The sequence below is a fragment of the Polyergus mexicanus genome, unplaced genomic scaffold (assembly GCF_030449975.1).
Source record: "Polyergus mexicanus isolate NDT 795.1 unplaced genomic scaffold, iyPolMexi1.0 SCAF_21, whole genome shotgun sequence".
Classification (NCBI taxonomy): Eukaryota; Metazoa; Arthropoda; class Insecta; order Hymenoptera; family Formicidae; genus Polyergus; species Polyergus mexicanus.
The window spans coordinates 4,775,106-4,803,063 of record NW_027223341.1 but is presented as its reverse complement, the minus strand read 5'-3'; the positions used below and the strand labels follow the sequence as shown (position 1 = coordinate 4,803,063).

General features: G+C 28.8%; 4 protein-coding genes across 9 annotated transcripts; 3 read left to right on the top strand and 1 right to left on the bottom strand.

Annotated features, from left to right (window-relative positions):
• Positions 1-179: 179 nt before the first annotated feature.
• LOC138942057 (uncharacterized) lies at positions 180-16,195 on the top strand. The gene is made up of 13 exons (XM_070312090.1): positions 180-245; positions 711-802; positions 3,081-3,286; positions 3,420-3,668; positions 3,745-3,876; positions 4,390-4,473; positions 4,699-4,812; positions 5,467-5,589; positions 5,786-5,850; positions 14,733-14,760; positions 14,946-15,085; positions 15,579-15,738; positions 16,002-16,195. The coding sequence occupies exons 2-13, from the start codon at positions 783-785 to the stop codon at positions 16,115-16,117; spliced, it is 1,437 nt and encodes a 478-aa protein (XP_070168191.1). The 5' UTR covers positions 180-245; positions 711-782; the 3' UTR covers positions 16,118-16,195.
• LOC138942142 (uncharacterized) lies at positions 6,693-9,908 on the bottom strand. The gene is made up of 7 exons (XM_070312195.1): positions 9,756-9,908; positions 9,123-9,643; positions 8,962-9,000; positions 8,732-8,876; positions 8,481-8,640; positions 8,138-8,393; positions 6,693-7,514 (listed from the first exon to the last, which is right to left on the bottom strand). The coding sequence occupies exons 1-6, from the start codon at positions 9,906-9,908 to the stop codon at positions 8,164-8,166; spliced, it is 1,248 nt and encodes a 415-aa protein (XP_070168296.1). The 3' UTR covers positions 6,693-7,514; positions 8,138-8,163.
• Positions 16,196-19,199: 3,004 nt separating the features above from the next.
• Positions 19,200-27,940, top strand: LOC138941932 (zinc finger protein with KRAB and SCAN domains 2-like). 3 transcript variants are annotated; one of them, XM_070311891.1, is made up of 4 exons: positions 19,200-19,499; positions 26,711-26,821; positions 26,909-27,529; positions 27,608-27,940. In XM_070311891.1, the coding sequence occupies exons 1-3, from the start codon at positions 19,472-19,474 to the stop codon at positions 27,523-27,525; spliced, it is 756 nt and encodes a 251-aa protein (XP_070167992.1). In that variant the 5' UTR covers positions 19,200-19,471; the 3' UTR covers positions 27,526-27,529; positions 27,608-27,940. The 3 variants fall into 3 exon arrangements, with proteins under 3 accessions (XP_070167992.1, XP_070167993.1, XP_070167991.1); XM_070311892.1 differs by lacking the exon at positions 19,200-19,499 and adding an exon at positions 25,895-26,257; XM_070311890.1 differs by lacking the exon at positions 19,200-19,499 and adding an exon at positions 26,495-26,605.
• Positions 21,256-25,366, top strand: LOC138941934 (uncharacterized). 4 transcript variants are annotated; one of them, XM_070311896.1, is made up of 9 exons: positions 21,256-21,364; positions 21,531-21,588; positions 22,127-22,177; positions 22,389-22,514; positions 22,999-23,118; positions 23,562-23,693; positions 24,083-24,270; positions 24,360-24,519; positions 24,802-25,361. In XM_070311896.1, the coding sequence occupies exons 5-9, from the start codon at positions 23,082-23,084 to the stop codon at positions 24,930-24,932; spliced, it is 648 nt and encodes a 215-aa protein (XP_070167997.1). In that variant the 5' UTR covers positions 21,256-21,364; positions 21,531-21,588; positions 22,127-22,177; positions 22,389-22,514; positions 22,999-23,081; the 3' UTR covers positions 24,933-25,361. The 4 variants fall into 4 exon arrangements, with proteins under 4 accessions (XP_070167997.1, XP_070167995.1, XP_070167998.1 ...); XM_070311894.1 differs by lacking the exons at positions 21,531-21,588; positions 22,127-22,177; XM_070311897.1 differs by lacking the exons at positions 21,256-21,364; positions 21,531-21,588 and having other exon boundaries at positions 22,076-22,177; positions 24,805-25,366.
• Positions 27,941-27,958: the final 18 nt, after the last annotated feature.

The window sequence follows — 27,958 nt, the reverse complement described above, 5'->3', positions numbered from 1 at the left end:
ATTTAAGTTTAATATGTTATCACATTGATATCAAAGACATATATTTATATATGTATTTTTATGTGAAATTCTCATTATATTCCAGCATTTCCACAAAAAGGAAATCGTATCTCTACTTCATAATCTGCTTTCTGGGATAAGAAAAATTGATCTTTATCTACGTAGAGATACAAAGAATACGTAGATATACACAAGTTGTACAATAAAGCAAGGAAATTAATAAACTGGATTCAACAATAAATCAAGTGAGTTTTCTAATGATATTTAATATAATACATTAATAATTTTGAACTCTCTCTGCTCTTCTATTGATAAATATATCCTACATACAATTTTTATTATTTTTCATGGAACAAAGTTATACATATATAAATGCATGTATTACTATATTATACATAATTACCCATAATTTCTTTATTCATATGCAATAATACTTTAAAGAGCATATGTACTAATAATTTATTTATTAAATTAGATTAATAATTTTGAACTATTTATATTAGTACACATTCTGTTTAATCGCTAGTGTGTATACAAGATAACTTGTATAATATAATAATACATGCATTTAATTTGGCTTGTTGAAAAATAATAATGAAAAAACAATTACCTGGGAGTCACAAATAATTTTTATAAATAAAAATAGGTTATCAAGAGATATTATATATTCATATAATTTCATATTGTTATTTTATTTTGAAAATTGTCAGGTTTTCATGACTCATGACTCAGAGTTTTCGTCTTAGAATGTTCCACAGAATCTGTCAGCAAAATGGTGTGCGATGATTTTGGGACACCCTGTGTATGTGTGCATTATACTTTCTCTCTCTCTCTCTCTAAGAATAATATTCATAAATATTATAACAAAACTTATTTATATTTTTATTTGAATAGAAATATAACAATGAATCGAAAGCGATTCAGAAAAGACATTTCACATATATCAAAAAGGCACTTAAATCGACTAGCCGCACAAGAATCAAAACTTATATGTGATAGTTTGTTAAATACGAGTATATTGTCACATAGTAATGATTATGAAAATGCAGAATATTTGAAAAATGATTCCACAATCAATTCACATAAGTGTTATGAGACACTTGCAATTGAAAATGACACTATTTCTGAACGAAATAATATATCTATAAAATGTGAAAATGATGAATATATAGAATTGATTGAATCGGATTCAGAACAATCTTCTGTGAGCATTTCCCAAGAATCAGTATCTTATATTGCAAATGCAAATACTGAAAATGCAAATACAACAGACGATTTTAAAAATAGTCTTGCTGTCTGGGCTACAGAGTATCAAATTTCACATACTGCTCTCAGAGCATTACTTCAAAGATTAAAACAACATTCTTGTTTTTCAAAATTGTTGTTAGATGCACGCTCACTTCTACAAACACCAAGAAGACAAGAGATACGTATAGTAATACCGGGAACATACTACCATTTTGGATTACTGAATTCTGTATTAGATATATTGACATCCATAAAGGATAATATTGATTGTGTGAAAATAGCTATCAATATTGATGGATTACCACTGTCGAAATCATCCTCACAACAATTCTGGCCCATACTAGGTTCAGTTCTTTCATATGATAATGTTTTTCTAATTGGACTTTATCATGGAAATGAAAAACCGGCAAATGTCAATGATTTTTTAAAAGATTTTGTTGACGAGGTTAAAGATATATGTGAAAATGGCATTAACGTAAATGGTTGTAACATACCATGCAGACTTGCGGCTTTAATTTGTGATACACCAGCGAAAGCATTTGTTCTGTGTGTAAAGGGACATTCTGGATATTTCAGTTGTACCAAATGTCGAACAGAAGGAGAATATGTAGGAAATCGAATATGTTTCCCACAGGTCAATGCACCACTTCGAACAGATGACGATTTCAAACGAAAGATAGATGAAAATTATCACAAACCAGATATCACTTGTAGTTTATTACAAATACCTCATTTTAAGCCTGTTAATGATGTTCCATTAGATTATATGCATTTGATATGTCTGGGAATTATGCGTAAATTAATATACTTATGGCTTGATGGAGAGTTACATTATCGATTACAGTCTAGAGCTGTCCAAGAAATTTCTACACGTTTAGTAACACAATTGAAGCCTTCAATACCTGCAGAATTTGCAAGAAAGCCACGATCAATGAATTGTGTAAAATTATGGAAAGCTACGGAATATAGATTGATATTGTTATACACTGGTCCATTGGCTTTTAAATCTATATTAAAAAAGAATGTGTATATACACTTTCTAATATTACATGTGATTATTAGAATTTTATCTTCATCAGATTTAAACGAATATGTAACTTATGCACAAGATTTGGTACTTCTCTTTATTAAAAGATTTATGAAACTTTATGGAGTTTATAATATGTCACATAATATTCACAATTTAATACATCTTATTGATGACGTCAAGAAATTTGGACCGCTTGATAATTTCAGTGCATTCAAATTTGAAAACTATATGCAAATATTAAAGAAATACATAAGAAAAGCGGACAGACCTTTACAACAAGTTATACGAAGATATATTGAAAAAGAAATTAACTCAGATTCATCAACTATTTTATCACATTCTGTTGTGGGACATCCAAATTTAATATTATTGCATCATGATGGTCCACTTATATCCAATTGCAAGAATCCACAATATAAAATTGTAAAATACAACGGAATTATATTGAAGAGTAATACACTTGCGGATAGTTGTTGTGGCTTAAATTGTGGTAGCATTGTATCTATAAAAAATATAGCATACTGCACAAAACGAAATATTCCTGTCATTATAGGCCGCGAATTTTTGGAAAAAAAGGATTTATTTAATATGCCTTGTCCATCTTCATTTCTTGGAATTTATATTGTACATTCGTACTCAGATTTGAAATCGTGGCCATTAAAAAATGTTATTAGAAAATATGTGAAGTTACCATATGGAGACGACAAATATGCAGTGTTTCCATTGATACATAGTAAAATGTAATAAAAAACGGCTAAAACGGTAAAAAATATAAATAATTTTATATTTATCTAAATAACAGAATGACTGACACGAAGTTTTATGCAATCGTTGAGTTTGAAGATGGACTTCAAATTGTTCCATACAATTGGCTGAATGAGGATTCCAAGAAAGCCGTTTGGCCTAATTTCACGAATAATAAAAGGTACGACAAGGCGGTGAAATTAATGGAGGAACCGGAACCCACATGGTTGACACATAATATTCGAAAAGTATATGGAACATATTGTAAGTAACATTCTTTTCTTGAATATATATTATTATTATATTAGTTTTCCGTATAATATTAATATATGTTGATGTTTTTTAATAATTATAGGAAAATGATACATTTTTATTATGATTAATTGTTTTGTTGCAGCAAATTATGGAGTGGCAAGGCAAAAATTGAAACAGGCCGAAGAAGAATCAGATCTTACTTCTACTACTGAAAAAGAAGAATATCTGAAAAAGTCTAGAAAAATCAGAGCTGCTAAAGTCGTAGACACATCAACGAGCAGCAGCGATGAACTTTCGGATGAATTTATAAGGGAATTTTCAAAAATCCCGAAGATTGATAACGTGGCTACATGTAGGAATAAATCAAAAACTCAAAAAAATCCACAAAAAGGTAAAAGCACTATAAAGCATTAATCAATTAAAAAAGACTAAAATGTTTCAATAATATATTATTGCATGAATTTTAGATATTAATTACAGAAACATCAATAGAAAATGTGCCAAAAAAATTGAGAATAAAGTGGACAATAATAGAACTATTAATAGAACATTAATAAACAATCAGTGCATTGTAGAAATAGGGGAAAAAGATGATTTTCGTAAGTATGATTTTTGGCGAAATAAATTAAGATTTGTACAAGAGATTTATAAATTTGAATATTGTAAAATATATATTATATATGCTTCTGATATCACACACACACACACACACACACACACACATTTGCACGCATTTATGTATACAGAGCTTCCCGGTATTATTGCACGAATAATTAATTTTTGGTATATATTCTTGATACATTCTTTGGATTCCATCTTTTTTACAGAATAAATAATTTTAGTGTTATTAACAGTAAAAAATAAGCTGTTTTATCAAGTAAGCTTTACTATAGTATAAATACATAATAAAATCATATTATTCTTTAATTTCTATTATCTTCATAATTTCAGAAAATTAGAATGTACCTAAAGCAAAATAATAAAGATATAATATTACAGAAAGATAAAAAAATAACACACCTACAAGGAAAAATATTGGAACAAAGCATCAAAAATTCATGAATGCGGAGTAAATATATAAAGTATAAAAATATTGAACTTTTTTGTTTCAGAATTACAAGAGGATGAAAATATCGAACTTTGTGATGGAGAATTGAATGTAATGACTGTGTATGACTGTAACTATAATGTACAAGGTATATATAAATAAATATAAATAAATATATATATATATATATATATATATATATATATATATGCAGAACAATTAGTAATAAATATTTGATTCTAGTATATTTTATTTTTTATAATCTTGTGTTTATGACAAATGAGATAGATATTGTATATTTTGGATTTAATAAATCTATGTAAAAATTGTAAAAATAATATATATAATAATAACATTATTTTATTACTTTTAGAATCACAATATACTGAAAATGTGTCCAACCCTAAAGAATGCTATGATAAAGATGATGTTAACTCAACTTTATTAGCAATCAACACATCAGGTTCGAAGTTGAATTATAAAAAAAGTTAGTATAAAAATAATTCCTAGTTTACTTATAATTATATATGATATAGTTTGTGTCATAATGTTATTGAGTATGAAACAATTTATCGTCATATACTCTTACACTTTTTCTCATATTTTTAACTTCCCAAATTTTTAAAAAATTTTGTATTTTTTTTATACACCTAAATGTTTTTTATAATAGAAGATTTTCAGCAAAAGACGTGTTATATTGTTCTCTATGTCTTTTGTTGGAAAACACTCGACCTTGACGCTCTTATAATTATTAGAAAAACAAATTGATATGATTTAATAGGAGTATAAGTAATTTTAAAATAACATATATAACGAATGTCTAATGTAGATCGGAAAAATAAAATATATTATATATTGACTTAGTTTACATCAATACTTAAATATGCGTACTAAGTATATTATGGCCAATAACAATCATTCCTCGGAAGAATGGGATGACTGTGATTGATCATTATAATATAATTTAGTACGCATATTAAAGTATCGGTGTAAACTAAATCTTTGTAATGTTATTGGCTGATATTATATGTAATAATAAAGCCATTACATATTATATCTGATATAAAAAATTAGATCAATAACTAAATCAATGTTTAAATTGTATTGAAATAGTATGGTAATTTTATTTTATTACTTTTAGAGCCACAATGTATTGAAAATTTGCCCAACCCAGAAGAATGCTATAATGATGAGGATAATATTAATGATGATGTTAACTCAATGTTATCAACAAACAATATGCCAAATGTGAATTATGAACAAAGTTAGTATGCAAATAGTTTCTATTTTATTTATGATTATGATATTTTCATAAGTCCTATATTTAATTATTTATTCGGAAACATTTTTGCATTATATTTCGTTTTTATTTTTATTTTTTTTTTATATTTTCAATCTAGAATTTTTCAAAAATTTCTTTTTCACACATACATGAATTAACTTTTTTTAATGTTTTATAGGAATGGAAAATTTTCAACGATTTGTCGTTAGAAAATTAATAAATTTGGAATTAAAAGTTAATAATATGAGCCAAAAAATGAAATTAATGAACACAAATCAAAAGCTTACCCAGATAGCAATTTGTTAACAAATTGTCGCCAAATTGGCATCAAATTCGGTCAAAACTTGGTAACAAATCCGGTGCCATCTGTGTCCGCATTAAGCTTGTGTTTTGGTGACAAAGCTTGCTGACATAACCTGACAGCAAATTGACGGCAAAAACCGAGCAAAGCTTGCTAACATGATTTGACGTCAAATTGGTGGCAAAAATCGAGCAAGATCTGCACAGGGCAGTCTGATAGCAAATTGTCAGCAAAAACCGAACAAACTTTGCATTCCAAAGCCATTTAAATTTGACATATACCGAAATTTATCTCTTTTATTTATATTTTTGTCTTCAAATAATTAAAATGAAATTATATACAAGAAATTTTGTTTTATTTTATTAATACAATATTTTTATATGTATAATACAAATTATATCTATATTATTAATTAGCAATATTACTAATAAAATATAAATTTTGCGTTTACAATTAAAACGGACTAAATATATACGAAAAATAAAACATAATATGAAATAAATATATAATAAAATAATATATATAATAAATATAATGTATATTATAAAAATATAATACATTTTGTTATATCATAAAACGGAATTAATAAGAAGTCGCATGAAATATTAAATTGTCGCGCATTTTTTATCCTTCATACATCGCAGTATTTATAAATAAATGGAATTATAATTAAAAATCAATACAATAAGAACAAATTTTAACATTATTCATCTTGAAATAAGATGGATGTATATACGCTCGTTGGAGAAAAAAGCAAAAAACCTGAAAAAGAGAGAAATTATATTCAGAGTGTATAATGATTCGCACCTATGAATTACATAGCGTTATTTCTAAATTAAAAGTGAGTCGGAAAGTTGTGAACCATTATTTTCTGCAATGCTTAATAAAAAAGGAATTATTAAATAAATGTCACCCTATTAGTGCAGTTTTTTAGACAGACATACAACCGTGAACCGCGCGTCGAATTAAATGTAGCCACACATACTGCTCGATGTGCGGCGCACTAACGTATGACCATTTAAAAAACCGCATTGACCTTTAATTAATAATTGCTCTTTCATTCAGCAACGCAGAAAAAAATGGTTCAGGACTTTCCGACTCATTTTTCATTCAGAATTAGCACTATGTAATTCGTGAGCGCGAATTATGATATACCCTGTATAAAGTGTATTAAAATAAACTTTGATTTTTAAATGAAAAGAATCTTTATAGAAAAGTACAAACAAAACTGAAAATAAATTTAATATAAAGGTTAAATGCCTCTTTTTACCAATATGGTTTAAACGTGATTAACTTGCAGAATGAAAATATTAAAATTTCTGACAATAGAATTATATATATGAATTATGTATATAATAGACATTTTTTTAAAGTTTCATATTGTCGTTCTGCAAATTAATAAACGATTAAGTTTAAACCACGTTGGTAGAAAGGGAAAAAATGGCATTGAAAAGTGCCGATTGAGAAGCGGTTAAGAAACTGGCGCTGAAAAGTGCCGATTCTCCGAGACGATCCAACGTAATCGTTTAAAATGGCACTGAAAAGTGCCGATTGGTTTCTTCTTTCTTCTTCTCTCGTCTGTTGCGGACATCTTTCACATGGTTTCCTGAGGATTAAAATATTTTTATATATTAATTACAGCATTTTCATTGGAATGTAACTAAATTTAGAGAGAGAATTCCGTTAATATACATCTCACAATTGAACACTACCATTCATATCGACCGGTGTTTAGGGATTTTCATTACACCTCGATTGATCAATCGAGGCTGCGTTCAGGAACATTACCCGTGTGCACACCATAGACTTATACAGATAGACTGCGTGTCCCTGTCGAAAGAATGTCTTAACATTAGAAAGAGAGAGCGATAGTGGTCGGATCTCTTTCTCTCTCGCACAGTTGAAGGAGAGGAGATATCGCGGCTGGCGGAAAATAAACAGTTTGCGAGTATATGCGCATTTTCCTCGTTTTTCCGTTCATTTTCCGCCCGCCGCGATATCCCCTTTCCTTCAACTGTGCGAGAGAGAAAGAGATCCAACTATCGCTCTCTCTTTTTAATATTTAAGACAATCAGACCATAAGAGCGCGCAGTCTATCTCTATAAGTCTATGGTGCATACGGGTGATGTTTCCAAACGCGGCCTAAGGAAGTCTGTCCAATCGGGACACGCATACACAACACGTATACACACATAACCGATGTCATTTTAATAATATCTATTAACTAACCTGTATAAATAAAGTGCAAAGTACTTTCAATCCTCATCATTTGTGGTTTCTTGCTCAATGGTATTCGTACTTTCTTGTGGCCGCTCATCGTTCCATAAGTTGCGGTTAATCCTTCTCTCGCAATTGTTTGACCGCGTGCGTCGATCTCGCATTCTGTGCCTCAATCTTTCTTTTGCCGTCCGAAGAGCTTCCCGAAATTGCAATTGAAATTCCGACCGAGTCGGTTTCTCGAAATGCCGATTAGAACACACAGCCTCTGAAAAAAGAACGCAACATATTATTGTTAGAGGGACACGTAATAATAATTATAACAGTTACATGGAAAGAATGGAAAAGATTGTACCATAAATAGCCACAGTGAGGCGAGCATTATACAAGGATCGTCCTTCCTCGCGACCCCACCAAGTGAATGAAGGTGTTAAGGAATCTTTTATAGCTTCCTTAAAACACAGATTTATGGCTTCTTTCAAATTGAAACCGCCGATATAACTTAAATAATTGACCTAAACAAAGTAAGTAAAAATTATAAATAAAAATATATATGTATATTATATAAAAATTATAAAGAGCATACACCTTTTTCGTTTTACTTACGACATCAGAATAACCTTCCTCGTCGATTCTTTCAAATATATCCATTTCTGTTAAAGATGATATCGGGAGGATAGCTGGCTTATGTGATGGATGATGGCGATGCTGCACGCATTTCAATAATTTTTCCAGCAAAGTATTCATTCTCCTACAAAAGATAAATCAATATTACATGGATGTCGTAACAGAGATGTCACATGTATTAATAAATACGATACATATTAGATACTTACTTCAGCTCTGCCTCCACACGTATACAGCTGTGCGCTCTTCTGCAAAGATTAAATAACATTTACAGGTAAATATTATTCTAATATTTATTATTATATAGCATCAGTATTTTTTTTTAATTTACAATGATTTATTTTATACAAATAAATATATTTGAATTTACCCATTATCTATTGTTTCTGGATGTGTTAAGGTACGCTGACCATGAGCAGATCCTTGATGAACTTGTCTGCGTTGATGTACAGTGTTGCCCTGAGGAGACAATGTTCCCGTATTGTCCTGAAACTCGAATAATGTATCATTAGTGTAAGTTGTTTTTCCAGTTTCTATGTCTGATGTATATGTATTATTGTGTGTGGAAGGATATGTGTGTAATGTATGCGATGCATGCGATACATTAGCGACACAAGTGTTTTGAGATGTACGTGAATATGTTTTAATTGTGTGCGGTTGAAGATTTGTGTGTGCTCGATTGTTTATACTGTATGATTGAATGCTTGTATGCGGTTGAAGGTCTGTGTGTGCTGGACTGTTTGCGTTGCATGATTGAATGTTTGTATGCGGTTGAAAATCTGTGTGTGCTGGACTGTTTGCGTTGCATGATTGAATGCTTGTGTGCGGTCCAATGTCTGTATGTGTTTGACTATTTGTATTATGTTTGCATGCTTGTGTGTGGTTGAAGGTCTATGTATGTTTGATTATTTATATCATGTGCTTCAATGTTTGTGTGTGCTTGATTGTTTATGCCATATGTTTCAATATTTGTATGTGCTTGACTATTTATTCCGTTGTATACTTGAATATTTTTTTGTGGTTGTATGACTGTATGTGACTCAACGTTTGTATGGGATTCATTTGATTGTTTTGGAATGTATGCGCGTGTGTACGATGTTTGGTTTTGTATAAGTGTATGTGATGGAGAAAAAAAATAATTTATTTCATTATCCATGTTTTGCCCAATCCTTCTCAAATCATCGATATCCTTATCAATATCTCCGGCAATTGATGCGGTATTTCTTCGTTTCGGACTTTCGTCCGAAGAAGTCGTCTGATAGCGCAATGGTTTTGAAATATTACGCTTCGGTCTCATCTGTAAATCCCTGTAAATTAAAATACATATTAGTAAATGATACATTTTATATAATATGTAACATATATTTTATATTAATTATAGTCAGATGTAAAAAAGATTTTCAATGAATTTATGTAAAATGATTTTCGTAATAAATTTAAGTATTTGTTAATTACTGACTTTAGTTATTTAAAAAACAAGCAATATTACAATATCCATGATTATTTTATTCTCTCCAAAAATAGCTTATAAATGTAGTTTATTATATTTCACAATATATATCAATATCGGCAATATATATATATATTTTAAAACTTAATAGAATAGCAATATTTTATGCAATAAATCTTACCGTTTCACATAACATTGACTTTTTTCTTCAAATTAATATTTATATATTTTTGTTTAAAATGAACCTACAATCTATCTACAAAATGCTTTTTAGTGTCAAGTGCAATTCAATCAAGAATGGATTATCAAAAAATGTTACAATATATTTAAAGAGGAGAAATTCGAACATCAAAGTGAGTTATTAAGCAAATTATCGCGAGGAACATAGAATATAGATAGATACAATACAAGGAGATAGATACAATATAAAGTATTATCTATAAAAAACCAAGCAAGTATAAGAAAGTATAAGAAAAAGGCAAAATATAAATATAACACAGTAAATATTACAGCATCTCGTACGGTTTCTCGCCACTTTTTGAAAAGACCATGTAAAAGCGACAAAGTTAGAAAGCAAAAGAGAGAAAAATATGGAAAACAGATGCAAAAAAAAAGAGAATACGTGTTCTGCCAATTCCTATAAAAATAAAAATAAACAGTTTACAGCATAGATACATCTTACATCTTCTCGCTGTGTATAATAACAGCGACAATATATTGCGACGTTTCCAAATTATTTGCTTCGTCATTGTCGCTATCGTCCATTGATGTGCTGTTGGAAAAAGGCATCCTGTAACATTTTGCATGGACCTGATCTGGATGAACATAAAAAATTTCGCTGTTTAAGGTAGCACACCTATATATTTGAAAAACAGAGGATACCATGCCAATATCGTAAAAATCATGAATCTCTAAAAATTTTTTAACACCTAAACAAAAGGAGTTATTATCCACGATAATGTTAAAGACGATACAAATTGATCCATCACGTAAGATACAACAATTGTCACGTACATCTATACCTAATGATATGTTATTAAATTTAATTTTACGGTATTGAAGACAATTACTATCATTATTATATGGTATAGATACACGAATAGACGAATAAACATCTTGATTATTGCTTGTTCCATGAACTTCTATCTCTGCCATTCTATTAAAAAACTGTTGGAGAGGTACACCCGGTTTCCTACAATATTTCCTGAAAATTGACATGTTATTTTCATAAGGAAATGCAGAAAATGAATCTAAACAACCAAAACGTCTCACATCGCTGATAAGATGAAGAAGACCGTGGACATTATAAGTATTAAATGTTGGACCATACAGACTTTCACTTCTATAAACAAATTTTTGCAACGCAAGTTCTGCAAAGCTTAAGTGTTGTCTTGGCGATGAATTGGAGACCATGACTCTTATTGCTGCGTGTAAGAATAAAAAATGCTTGTACAATCGTTCGTCTAGTACATTGTACGTTACAACTGGGCCTGTATAAAGTAGAAATTGACGAAATTCTGTTGCTTTATACTTGGAACATATATCGAGAGATCTGGGACGTCTTGCAAAATCCGATGGACAATATTTTTTAAGATTATTCAATCTTGTACACATAATATGGATGGATCTTCCTGACAACTTTGATAGACGTGAATATTTTCCGTATATCCATGCAGACAAGAGTTTTTTCATTACACCCAAGCATACAAGGTGCATGTATTCAAAAGGAACTTGCGAAACCATACCTATTGGAAGCATTGATAATGGGCTTCTGCCCTCTTTGTGATGATCCTCGTCTAAACATCTGATATATTCTTCATCTGTGCGAAGAGGATGATTAGTGCCATTGAAAACATAACGACCTTCATGACGTATCCCAGAAACTTTACACTTGGAACAAGGCTGGCAGGACACATGACTACGATGATTCAGAATAAAAGCTCGAGCTGGTGCGTCAGCTATGAAACATCTTAATCTTATTGGTATCTTATTACCATGAAAATTAATACCTCCACTACACATGATCTTTCTAATATCCATAATGAATTTTTTCAGGAAAATATTGGAATCGCATGGCTTATGCGCACCTTTATAAATTCCAACTACTATAGGCCTTGCATATTGTATATTTGCAATTCTACATTGGATGGGCCAGATCTGAATGCTACCTGACTTATCTAAACTACATCCGTCTATATTGAAATCTAGTTCCAATTGATTAACAATAGATGCGATGGAAATATATGAAAGATATTTAATAATTCCTGCTTCCACATCAAAATGAATATATTCTCCTGGTTCTACATGAGACACGACAGCACATGTACGTGGTGTATCAAGAAGCGTTCTAACATCTTTTGGTAATTTATTAAAACAGGGATGTGTTCGAAGAAGAGATAATATACTATTACCTTGCATATGCGTTATATTATTATTTACGAAGCAAGACGCTAAACGTTTACGGAAAGATGATTCCATAGAAGTAATTTTAAAAGATGATGAAACTATATCACTGGCATCAGAGACAGAAGAAGAAACCCCATCATCTTCTACATTAATATCACGCCTGTAATTGCAAGTATCATTTATAATATCTGAAAAAGAGCTATAACATTCAGTAATTGATGGACCAGGAGCACCTTGAATGTCACGATCATTATTGGACTCTGTAATGGCAGTTTTGCATTTTAAACGATATTGTAAGCGTAAATTTTGTCTAATTTCGTACATAATTCTACTTCGTTGCCTTATGGATAACCTGTACAACGATTTTCGCGACATAGTTAATTTTAATTTTGTTGTTTTCATATTTACGTGTTTTCTCGACGATATTGCTGCAAGCGACGTAATCTCTGCTGAATATCCTACAATATCACACTCTAATATTCTCAATATTCTTCGTTCACTATCGTTCGTTGCTATACACTGTACACCACTTACTACTGCAACGACTGAACTAAGAATGATCGAGGCTCACATCCTGCGTAATAACGGTAAGACTGCGACCAATCACGAACTCGAACATCATGGCGCAGCCTATCCGAGAATATCTTTTTGGCGGGATCGAAAACGTATGGCGGACATTATACCACCAAAATGATTTTCGGGTAAACTGCGCCATGTTGCTCCAGTGTTGCTTCGTAAGCGCCAATTATGATACATTTTGTATATAATTTCTCTCTCTTTTTCAGGTTTTTCGCTTTTTTTTCTTCAACGAGCGAATATACATCCATCTCATTTCAAGATCTCAGACAGCACATAATATTTATATATATGATAAATATTTATAAATATTTTTTACTATTTCTTTTTTGAAATATTATATAAATAATATTTTATACATATTTTGTATACGTATTAAAAGAAGAAATCATAAAAACTTTATTCGATATATTTTATTTAAATATAGGTTAAATATTTTATATAATATTTATATGGTAAGGAAAAAAAATATTTATAGTAATTATTTTGCAAATATTTATCAATATTTTTATAATAATTTTTATGATATTAATGATAAATTTTTATGATCTGTTAAATCTAAGATCACAAAATATTTATAAAATATTCAAATAATTATTGTAAATATTTTGTACATATTTTATAAATATTGTGTACTGTCTGGAATATGAGTAATGTTAAAATTTGTACTTATTCTACTTATTATATTGACGTATAATTCGATTTATTTGTAAATACTATAATGTACGAAGAGATAAAAAATGTGCGATATATTTTTACATTTTATTGCGACGTATTCTTAATTACATTTTATATAATAAAATGTATTATAATATATTATATATATACTATATATTTTTTATAATATGTATTATATTTATTTTATATATTTATTTTACATTTTACTCTATTTTTTGAATATATATTTAATCCGTTTTAATAGTAAACGCAAAATTTATATTAGTTATTGTAAATTAATAATATAAATATTAATAACTTTATATTACGCATATAAAAATATTGTATTAAATAAAATGTCTGACATGTGCATATGCGGGTGATTTCTTAGTACGTAATTCATATTCTAATTTATTTGTATTTGCCTTCATTTATATCCACATTTAATAATCCACAATGTATACGTTATGTAATTCACAGATGCTGAAGAAGGTTCGAAATATTGAACCGAAACGTTCATTTGAATAAAAGAAGTAAAAAAAGCAATCATTCAGAAAATTCGCGCATTACCTACCGCGTCAGGCTCATGATTGGTCAGTTTTTCCTATATTATGTATATTTATTATTAGAGCCTTCTATTATATAGTACAAATAAAATTAAATTTCTTATATATAATCTCTCTTATCTCAAGAAAAAACTATATAAAATAACTTTAAAGAATTATATCGGTATACGTCAAATTTAAATGGCTTCGGAACGACAGTCTGTTCAGTTTTTGCTGACAATCTGCTGTCAGACTGCCCCGCGCAGATCTTGCTCGATTTCTGCCGCCAATCTGCTGTCAGATTGCGCACGCGCAGATCTTGCTCAATTTTTGCCGTCAATTTGACGTCAAGTCATGTCAGCAAGCTTTGCTCGGTTTTTGCCGTTAATTTGCTGTCTGGTTATGTCAGCAAGCTTTGCTCGGGTTTTGCCGGCAATCTGCCAGCTTAATCGGTAATAACAACTCTTGTACCAAATTTGTAGCCTTTCTGCTGACAATAATTTGTAGCAAGCACTTGGCGAAATCTGTTAGAGCAGACGTGGCTGACTGGGTATATTAGACAAACTTTCACTTACTTCAATTTTCGAAATGGAACAAAGAGAAATTGATATTTTTGAAGATTTACCACTCAAAGATGAGAATAGTCTTCAACTCATGGAAACAAAATTAAAAAATGATTTATCTTATCGGAATCAAATGGTAAATCGAATATCTATATTTCAATCTTAAAAATATTTCAGTATTATAAAATTTCTTTGAGAAAAGGAAGGATAATAGTTTAGGATCTGATGGACAATTTTGAAGAGAATATCAGTAGAAAAATTTTAAACAAATTTTATGTATTGAATATTATTTCTTGCATGATAAAATCATATCTATTTTCTAGATTATGTAATGTATTTGATCCGTGCAACATATGTAAATTTCTCAAAGATAGCAGATGCATATGTATATAAATTATATATTTAGATGAAACAAGTTTTTTTATAGAAATTTTATAAAAAAGCATTTACAAACATATATTTTGTGGAATATTTTTATTCAGAATTGCAGATCCTAAGTTATTTATATTCTTTTTCTCGTTTCGAGATGTTTTATGCAAAGAATAGTTAATAAAATATAATACTATATCATTTTGCTTATACATATTTCGAAAATAACTATTCATAATACTACTTTAAAATAATTTCAGATTAAACAATTGGTACGTTTAACTTGTGACAATATGAAAACCTCATGTTTACGAGTAATAAAATCCATATTATCTAATAATTTGGCGGAGAAATACAGTTGGTACGGAGCAAAAAAAAAACAAAATTTTTCAAAACTGGATATATGCAAAATAATTATGAGTAAGTAAAATATTTAAAAGCAACCTATTTTTTTATTAATAAATTGTATAATTCCTTAATAAATTGAAAGACATTCGTAAATATTTGTAGCATTTATTAATTAATAAAACATATGTTAATATTAATATTTTTCAAGTATCTCTTATATATATTAGAAATAAAGCATACTCATTTCTTACTTGATTAAAATTATATCATAGACATATTTGTTCTTATATTTATTGATGAAATAAAATTAAGTAATGAAAATGTTTCTGTTCCAGATGTGATACGAAAATCACATACTAATGTGACGGACGAGCAGATTGCCGCGCCTATAAAAATATGGCTAGCCCATGCTAAAGAGCGCATGGAGCGTTCTCGAAATATACAAGAATGAATCTTATGGATTCCCGAGTGTGCGAAGCAGCAACAATAGTAAAGCCTATTGCACAGTGCAAAGGAACAGGCAATAGGAACAGGGAATAATATAGGCAATAGAAATAACCACATTTCAATTTACCAGAAACTGTGTATCAATGCACAATGGAATGTGGAATAGGCAATAGGAATAAAATTTCCGGCGCGTTGGATTTCCTATTACCTATTCCATATTCCATTGTGCGTTGATATACAGTTTCTGATAAGTTGAAATGTGATTATTTCTGTTGCCTGTGTTATTCCTTGTTCCTATTGCCTGTTCCTTTGCATTGTGTGATAGGCTTAACAGGAAGCAACCGTCCATGATAGCCGTCCATTTTTTATGACAATAAATCTCTGTGTCGCGTCTATTATATTTATATAATAAAATAATAATAAGATAATAATAAGATATTTATATAAGATAAAATAAAATAATAATAAGATATTAATTATATAATAAGTTAAGAAGATATTTTAATATAAATTATAAGATATTACAAAATATAAGATATTATAAAATATTAATAGAAAAGGATATTGCGGCGTTTATCAACAAAGTTCGATAATTAAAAGAAGGTATTGCAACGTGGCATTGTAAATGTATAATAATTCAATACACAATGTATGACATGAAAAAAAAATTTTAATTTATATAAATATATATATTTATCAAATATAAATAGAGTAAAAATTAATATAACATCACCTAACCTAATCCTAATCAATGCATGATATACCAATAACATACTTGGACAATGTTCTATAGATATACCAGTAATATACTAGGCGACGTTCTATAGATATACTAATAATATACTAGGCAACGTTCTATAAATATACCAATAACATGTACTGGGTAACATTCTATAGATATACTAAAGATATACTAAAGATATATTAAAAGATATTCACAGAATATTCTACGAACTATAATAAGTGGGACATAGGAACATTCTCAGTATGTACTCAGTATGTCATAGTACGTATATCGAATATTTTGAGAATGTACGCAATATACTTTTGCGATATCCTTCGAACATTCTCAGAATCTACATGTGCTGTTAGGGAAATGCAGTGCGCGATATTTAAAAGAAAATTGCCATTCTTTTATGTGACTCGTTTCTTCTGCTATTAAGAATAAGACACTCATCACATGATATTATGATAATTACATCCCAGACAGCACAAGGATGTCCTTAGGACGTCCAAAGGGCATCCAGGACATACATGTAGGATATCCTCAGGATATCCCATTGTAATCTTCAGATCTCCTTTGAATATCCTGAGGAAGAGTAAATGATAGCCGTATATTAACCCCTGGAGAATCGAGGGAAATCCTGTGGAACATTCTAAGGATTTTTATAGGATATGTTAGGGATATTTTTCGTAGGTTTCAAGGAGCAAATTTTAAAATTTAAATACAAATTAAAATTATGTTTTATTATTTATTGCCAATATTAAAAATCCAATATTACAAATAGTTCACCGTTCTTTAATATTTGAGGCTTTCGTGCTGTACATGAATATTTTAGGTTTGGCTCCCGGGTTTGAGTTGTGTAATATTTTCTAAACAATCCAATATCTGAATTCCCTATGTTGGGATTGCATCAGAAATTGAACTGATAGAAAATAATTATATTTGTAATTTCCTGTCAGTTGCTCTTTGCAAGCTTTATATAATTCTCATGACCAAATCTGAAATACGAGTTCGCGTGTCGCATAGCGGTAAACAAACGAACTAGCGGTTGAATACTATTGTTTGTAAAGTTTTTGGAAAGTTGCGAACAGTAACATTTCTCATGAAATATTAAATAAATAATAATTTTGGATATATGAAAATGTGCGCATCAAATTCAATTATTAATATTAAACGAAATTAATGTTAACAATGAATTGCACATGTATATGTCCTCTGGAAATCCAAAAGACATCCAATATAATAGACAGGGCAGATATATCCTACAGACACCCAGGGGTTATCCAGTGGACTTTTGTAGGACATTAATACTTATTATAATACTTAAGATTTTTAAATTATATTAAATAGCCGACACAACTAAAAATAATTATGTATGCATATTAAATTTGTATAAATATATTTATAATAATATCTTAAAACATCCTACAAATGTCCTGAACCGTCCTAGACATATTCAGGATGATCCTGAGGATGTTTTGTGCTGTCTGGGATTTGATATTATGGATTTTCAAATTTATATATAAGATGTCCCATTTTAATTGATATAGCTATAAATATCTCGAAAAGTACTAAGAATATTTTAAATAAATGTTTCAGACAAAAATTGTTCAGTTCCGAGAGAAATATACATTAAATAAAAAAAACACTGTTATATATCTCCAGTATTTATTGTATAAATATTTATGCAAAAATTTAGACACATTCTAGGGAAATCCACAGGATATTTCTAGGACATCATATATCTATTTTCTGTATATATAATTAGGTTTGTTCGTTTTATCTAAACTCCTTAGCATTTTCTGCACTTGAAATGAGATAAATGTATATTCGGATGTTTGAGAGAAAAAAAGCAAAGGACCTAGTACAAAAAAATAAACCTAATGTACTTAGGATGTCCTGGGGAGTATCTCAGGACATCCTGGATATGTTTGGAATAATTCTGGGATGCTGCGAACTATCTGGAATAACAGGCCAGATATCCTACATCCTGTAGCTATCCAGTGGACATTCATGGGACATTTATACCTTATTATAATATTTAAAATTTCTAAATTATATTAAATATCGTATATAAGTAAAATAATCATATATGCACATTAAATTTTCATAAAATATATTATTTTGAAACGTCCTAGAAATGTCCTGAACCGTCCTGGACATATTCAGGATGATCCTGAGGACGTTTTGTGCTGTCTGGGATCAGTATTCTTATAACACTTTATACTGGTAAATCTATGTAAAATATGAAATCGTGAAAAGGAGATACATTTGAAGGTTATAATATCTGTCAAAATAAAATATATTCATACTTATATATCTCTGATACTGATGTCATTAATTTTACATTGCTTTTAGCACTTTGTTTAGCCTTTCGCATATTTGGTGTCGTTGCGCAGTCTCCGCATTGAATAACGCGTTTCTTTCTTCGAGTTATTTTAATAATTAATCGGTAGTAATCGGTAGTTGTGATTAACCGTTATAATCATTAATAAATTCAGTTTATCGATAAAGTGCGTGGATTAATTCGTAAAAGTTCGATAAGTGGTTAGGTTAGGTTCACTACAATTCGTGAGTGAAAAAAGTTTGTTAGTTATTCGTTGTATCATACAAAAATATTACTTCTTGAGTCGTATGAGGGCAACGAATTTCTACATACAAGGTAAGAGTCAGTGAGTGAGAGAGAGAGAGAGAGAGAGAGAGTGCGTGTGTGCGATCAGCTGTTCGCTACACGCGATGGGTGTAAAAGAGAAAGACAGAGACAGAGAGAAAGAGAGTGCGTGTGTGCGATCAGCTGTTTGCTACACGCGATGGGTGTAAAAGAGAAAGAGAGAGAGAATGTGTATGTGTGTGTATACGCGTATACGTTCTCTCTCACATATACACCCCATCGCATGTAGCAAACAGTTGATCTCAGCGAGCGCCTCACGTAATCACCAGCATCGGACGGTGAGTTGCGCCGCCCCTGCCTGCCTCGCGTACGCGGCCTGTAATTCGTTAACTATTTTGTCTTATAATTTAAAAACTAAGCCTCGGAAAAAATTTTGGCAAAGGAAAAATCTTCTTAGAATAGTGTCAAGTATATGACATTGTAAGGACAGAAGGTTGTTTTGAATCACCCTGTATACAGGGTGTCCCATTTTAATCTCCTCAGGCAAATATCTCAAAAACCAAGCCCGGAAGAGAAAAATGTTTTAGACAAAAGTTGTTTGGTTTCGAGGGGGCCATAAGATGGTACCATTGGTTTGACCTTGGAAAATCATTTGAAGAATAATAAGACAAATTAATTAGTGCTAAAAAAAACAAATAATTGTTTAAAAAAATACATTGTAAATAATTTTCTTAAAAACAATTTTTTTTTATACTAATGGATTTGTCTCATTATTCTGCACATAGAAGTATACGGTAAAATTATCAAAAACTAAATATTTTACGAGATATTTAATTTTTTATATCAAAATTTGTCAGATTAAAATATAAAATAACTCAAAAAGTACTTAATAAAAAAATACTTTATTATAGTGTTTTGGAAAGCTCTTGATGTCAGCTACAAGAATACTAAATAAAAAATGGGGGTTTCCATTTAAGATTATAAAATTGACCTTCACATGACCTTCAAATGATTTTCCAAGGTCAAATTATTGTCATAATCTTATGGCCCCTTTGAAGCCACACAACTTTTGTTTGAAACATTTTTCGATTTAACGCAGTGTTTCTGAGATATTTGAATGGGTCCTTTAAAATGGGACACCCTGTATATATTTAGCTTGCTGATGTTGGTAGTCAGTGTAGCCAGAAACAGATCCCGCAGCTCACGGCTCAGCAATGGAGGGGATAACGCACGCAAGCGCGAACCGCGTACATGTGCGCATCTCGTCGGTGGCTCTGCGCTTCGGTTAGTTTCGGAGAGAAGAACAGACATATGTTTCCGTCTTCTTCTCACTTTCTACCGAGCTGGCAACGATGGTTGCGTTCCGATATTCACTGCCAGTACTGAAAATCTATAGTCCACGTCACGTGCACTATAGATTTTCAGTACTGGCAGTGAATATTGGAACGCAGCCGAAAGCAATGTTGATTGCTTGGCTTATTACATACGATAGCGTTAAATGTTTTTCTGACTCGTGAACTTTTTATTATGCATATATGTATATATATATATATATAATATTTTTTTGTTATGCTATATTAGTATAGCATTGGCTATAGTTTATAACCCAGTGAGCATTATTGAGAGGATGAGCTCTTTAAGAGGACTTTTTAAAGACTTAATTAAATTTTCTTAGAAATGATATCAGTAAGTTATCTTTTTTAAGATATCTTTCAGAAGAGCTCTTTATGATATCTCTTCATAGATATCTCTAAAATCTCTAGCAAGCGTGCTATTTTAGATATTTTACGAACGCCGCACACATGCGCAAGAAATGTACGTGTGAACTAGAGACCCCGTGTCTAGTGTGAACTGCGTGCCACTGCGTGCTTTGGATTTCAGAAAGATAGCATTTCTTCAATATTAACGTTTTTAAGGTAATCTTTTTTTCTTAAATTATAAATATTATTAAATATGTATTTGAGTATAAAATAGATTAATATTTTCATATATATTTTTGTTATGTCTATATCCAATCTAAGAAGTTAGGTTATATCTTCAAAAAGCACATGTTTCAAAATTATAAATTTTTTTTATTCATAGTCTGGGCATTTTAAACCCTGTTTTAACATCAGAATCGGATAGGATTTATCAGGTCATAGTGAGTACCTATAGCCTAAGAGTAATTTATTTTGAAATTTTAAGCGTTTATATTTTTGTGATACATATCGCAAATCATAATGTACATATCAAGGATAAAGTGGTACAATGTGTATTTCAATAAGAAAAATAAAATAATTTTGGCATTTTATTATATTTATTCTATATTGCAATTTCTATATTGCTCTGCTTACCAGAGAAGTTGGGTTTTATATTTGCAAGAAACACGCATATTGCAATCATAAAAATTCTTTTTTATTGTAGTCTATATATATATATATATATATATATATATATACATTTTTATGATTGCAATATGCGTGTTTCTTGCAAATATAAAACCCAACTTTTCTGGTAAGCAGAGCAATATAGAAATTGCAATATAGAATAAATATAATAAAATGCCAAAATTATTTTATTTTTCTTATTGAAATACACATTGTACCACTTTATCCTTGATATGTACATTATGATTTGCGATATGTATCACAAAAATATAAACGCTTAAAATTTCAAAATAAATTACTCTTAAGCTATAGGTACTCACTATGACCTGCAACGTGCAACGCAACACTAAAGCTACCTAATAAGTATGTTTAAATATCCAGATCAAGACGTACTCATTAGGCTGCAACTACTGTTGCATTGCATTAATTTTTTATTGTGATTTTTAAAAAGTATAATAGTAATAAACATATTATTCAAAACCATATATTCATAAAACAATATATTATATATATATTTATATACACATATATGTAAAATATATAATTAATCTATATAAATTTTTTCAAATTAAAGAAGAGACGAAGAACCAAAAGCAAAGACAGATAAAGGGAGAGAGAGAGAGAGAGAAAGAGAGAGAGAGAGAGAGAGAGAGAAAGAGAGAAAGGAAGAGAAAAGGAAGAAGAAAGAATTAAATATCAGGTAAGAATAATTAACATTTTGTTTGATATTATGCACGTTAATGTATATAGTGTCATGTGTCATGTTGAAGTTAACTTTTTCTTAATTTTGATGCATATAAATAACATTTATTCAGAAAAATAATTACTTATATATTCAGAAAAATAATTATTTATATATATTAGGTTTGATTTTCGAGTTTGAGTTCTTTATTGGATGCGAAATTGAAATAAAAATTAAACTTTTCAAAAAAGTATAAACAAAAGGTAAAGTAACTATAAAGTAACTTATATTTTATTATTTTCTAATTTTGAATTTTTTTATTTTTATTCTTAATATCTTTATATTTTATACATTACATTATTTTTATAAATTAAAAATGTCATTACGCAAAAATTTTAAAAAGTTATCCGTGAGTCAGAAAAATAAAAGGCTTCTTAAAGCTTATAAATTTTTACAAAATATTGAAATAAGTGATGCTAATGAGAATATTTTCTATTTACAGGAAAGTCTGAATTATTAAATAATGATATAAACAATTATGAGGAACATGAAGAAAGTCAAATATTATACTTGGATAGCTTCGATATGGAATCTAACTTGGATGTACAAGTAAAAGAAACAAGTGAGAAAATTATTATTGTTTTCTGTATATAGCAGGCTTATTAAGTATATAACAGATTTTATCAATGTCTTTAAATTATTACAAATTTTTCTCTATTTTTATTTCTTTTATTTTCTACACATTTTTCTTTTATAATTTTGTTAATATTGCAAAATATCTGTTAAATATATTGTATAAAGTTAGTTGTTAATGTTTAAAAATAAAATATTACAATTTTTTTCTAATTGTAGAATATGGAAAATATTCTACATTTATTTTAGTATTATTTATTTAGATAAATACTGCAAGTAAAATTATATACAATTTGTAGATTAAAGTTAAATAGCAATTAATAAAATTTTAAATTTTATCTAGATTATAATAAATAAAATGATTATAAATAAAATGTTTGTATTTTATAATATTTATATAATTTTCATTATAATTTTTGTTTCTTTTAATAGATGCACAACCAATCAACTATTCACAATCAATATTTCATCTAACCGATCGACAAAAATCAATTATTATCTACGAAGAGAATGCAGAAAATATAAACAGAGAGGGAAAAAAAGAATTGCATGAATTGTGTTGCAGTAAGTATAGAGATAATTGTTTTATAATTAATATTTTAATAAATATATGATTTAATATTATAATAAATATGATTTAAAATGTATTTAGTGTTTTTTTTTTTTTTTCAATAAATTTTTGTGTTAGACAACTTTTCTTTATATTTTTTACTTTGAAAATATATAAATAGATTTATTTTATTATTTCTTTGTGCATATTAGTTGATTCTCTCTCTCTCTCTCTCTCTCCATATATATATATATGTATATATGTATATATATATATATATATATATATATGTATATATATATATATATATATATATATATATATATATATATATATATATATATACACATATATATAATTAATATGCATATGTATTAAATATTATAAATTTTGTTAAATATAGATGGTTGTCGCGATGACATTCAAAAGATTATACGATTGTTAATTACGATCCAACAATTATTATTAGATGAACACCCACATTCTTCACAAAAAAATACTACAAATTTAAACTTACCAATTGGAACACCAGAAGCACTAGAGAAATTTAACAAATTATTAATACAAGATTCCGTATCTTTGTTGCAATATGTAAGTACACTTTATCTAATATGTAAGTACAATTAAATTTAAAAAACAAATGTATATATGTATAATAATAAAATTACATGTTTTTACAGAAAAAATTAATTAAAACTGTAGGAGGGAAAGATGCAGAACAACATGTAAGAAACGCACTGAAACTTACTTTAACTGATAATTTGGCGTACAAACTTTCATGGACAGGACAGAAAAAAACTGTTGAAACGAGATGTATGAAATTTGTTGACGTCATTATCGGTATTTATGTTTTCTTATATTTTATTTTAATATATCAGAATTAATAATATATTAATATTATTTAATTAAAAAGCATTACTCACGCGCGCGCGCACATATGTAATGCTATTTTTTTATTTTGTTATTATGTTTTTATGAAAATAAAAATTGATCATTAATAGCAAGAAAATATATTTATACTGAAAATATATAATAAATGTATAATAAAATTTATAATTTATAATTTTAATAATTTTATTTTAATCACTTTATCATTTAATTTTTGTAACAAAATTTTTTCAGAAGTAATCATCGATATTAGAGAAAAAATTTCTTCGCATTCTGTCCAAAATGTAATAAAAAATTGGCTTCAGCATGCTGGAGATAGGATTAATCAAAACTCCAAGAGACACGCCAGTGAAAAGAAGAAATAGAAGAAGAAAAAAGTTTCAAAAATATTTAAAAAAGATTTTTTCTAAGGCGAAAAAGACGTATTTTGTGTGATATTAATTATTATTTTCCTTTATTATTTGATTGAAGGCTGCTCAATTTAATATATTGTTTTTCACAAATATTTATGTAAATGCGTACATTATTGTTTAACGTCAAGCAGCATGTTCGCATACTCAAATTTAGTTTTTGTAATAACGATTTATTTCGTTTACTTTACATTTTTTCATAAAGATATACTTACATTTTTCTTATAAAGATAAAATTGAAATTTTTTTAGCAATACTAAAGTACATATATGGTATATGTATATGCTTATATTTGTTTTTCTTTCATGCAATATTATAAATTTTTTTCATTTTAAATAGAATAAAGCATTTCATTGTCAATAATAATCTATGTGCAATTATATGGCAAATTTTTTATTTTATTATCAAATTGATTGTATTATAAAAAGTTATTTTTATTATACAAAAATAATTTAGCAAATGTTGTATTTTGCAAAGTTCTAATAAAATGTTATTAAAAAATGTATACTAAGAGTTATATTTTTCTTTAAATAAAAAAATGTAAAGGGCGTTTTTTAATTCATCGATTGATTAATCCCATGATGCACAAATGTAGCAAATCCAGGACTTTGCTGTCCTTGCGCATCATGAGATTGATCAATCGATGAATTAAAAAACTCGCCCAAAAATATAATACTACAAATAGAACGGTTCTTAACGGTGACATTTTTTTGATATTTAAAAGAAGTCAGATTGTGGAATTCTTTTAGATGTCAATTATATGATGTCTTTCTTTCCTCTAAAATCGACGCATTGGAGGACTTATTGATATCATAATATTATCATTTTGATGGTGTTTTCGGAAGTCCGACTCTTAAACTTGAGTACTTTATGAATTTCTTTTGATAACATATTGCTCACTGGGAAGTTTTATTGTGATATAGTAAAAGTAATATATTTACATATAAGGACATATGCAATTTTTTAATTACTTTATATTACTTTAATAATTACTTTATTAATTATTTACACAAATATGTGTTTGTGTAAGATTATAAATATTACAATAATATAAGAACAAAGAGTGAATGGACTTCCATACCACCCATGAGGTTCCACTAATGGCGCGTTAGATTTTTTTATTACGTGGATCTTTGCCTGGAGCCCTATTGTACCACATTTTATTCATGTCTTATATAGAAATAATATATTTTACATATCTCTACTTTATCTTATACCTTATGTGATATCTTTTACGGACAAGATACGCGGATGATAAAATTTATGGAACTATTCCAATTGTAAGTCTCAAATTTATTTATATTTTTATCTGTTATATTTATATATTTATATTACATTCTTCATTGTATTTATTCATTATATTTATTCATTATATTTATTCATTGTATTTATTCATTATATTTATTCATTATATTTATTCATTGAATTTATTCATTATATTTATTCATTATATCTATCTATATATATATATATATATATATATTTCATTCTTAGAGTCTTTGTTGTTGACAATTCTATATAGAAATGTGTGATACATTAAAAAAGAAACCTAAGCAAAGCTTTTCAGAAGCTTGGCTTAGTGATGATCGATTTAAATTTTGGATACACAAAGTATCATTTGACGATAGGCAAGTTCTTTGCTTTACTAACCTCTGTTTTTTTAAAATATTGTATGTGAAACTACTTTATTCGATGAATATTTAAAGATAAATAATATATTTATTGGTAAACAGGTGAAACTCCAATGTCAAAAACAAAAATGTTGTCCAATGAACAGCCTGCTGTAAATTTTGAACATAAAAACATACAAAGTCGACAGCTTACGAACTTCTCTGACAAGAAAGGTACGCATTTCTTTTTAAAATCGTAATTTTGTCTCCTTATGCACTTTGTCTGCTTCATTTATTCCCAATTCTTATTTTTTACCACAGCTGCAGCATCATGGAAAGATGATTATGCAATTAAAACTTTCATTGACGAATGGAGAGAACATGAAAACTATTTCAAGAGCACTACCATTACTAATAAGAAAGTCTGGGAGATGATAGCTAATAAATTAAAAAAAGAGAACCTACTCTGGGATTATACTGGTCAGCAATGTGAAGACAAATTTAAAGATCTTAGGAAACACTACATAAAAGCTAGAGACCAGAATGAGAAGGGCAGTGGCCTTCCAGTTGTCACATGCAAGTTTTATAAAGAAATGGATAATGCTCTTGGTGACAAACCAGCTGTGAAACCTGTATCCATAGCTTCAACACTAAAGAAGCATAAACTTGATACTCAGGACTTTTCAAGTGCATCTTCTATACTGGTAGACAGCTGCAGCGAAGGCGACAGTGAGCATAACTATGATTCTACTGTTAAGAGCAAAAAGAAAAAGAAAAGTGTTACTGAAAGAAATATCGAAAGACTACTTGCCATAAGAGCAGAGGAATCTAAAAAAAAAGAAAAGGCTCAACAGAAGAGGCACACTGAGCGTATGGAACAGGATCGTGCCATTGAAGTTTATCAAAGTGCAATGAACCGACTTCTAGAGAAATTGTAGAATTGTAAGTGGTGTATAGTTTTTCATTCTGTTTTGACAATGTACACTTTCTTTAATTTTTTCCCTTGTTTTTTTGTTGTAGAATTCCATATTATTAAAGCAATTGACACTTCCGTTGGCTACCAGAGATACCAAGGAGATCTGTGACCAAAGATTAAGTTTACAATGTGTGATATCGTTATTTGATGCAGTTCTTAAGCTAGTCTGACATAATGCATTTCTGTTGAGTGTGCGTATATTTTTTGTTTTGTTTTTCATTTGTATGATTTACCTTTAGTAGCATTCTTATTGTTATTTAGTAGTATTCTTTATTTTTGTCTAATTAACAGTACTAATCTTTAATAGTTTAAGTATTTCAGTCTTTTAAGGATATATATATATTTTTTTAAATATATATTTTCTAAATGTATAAGTATTTAAGGATATATATTTT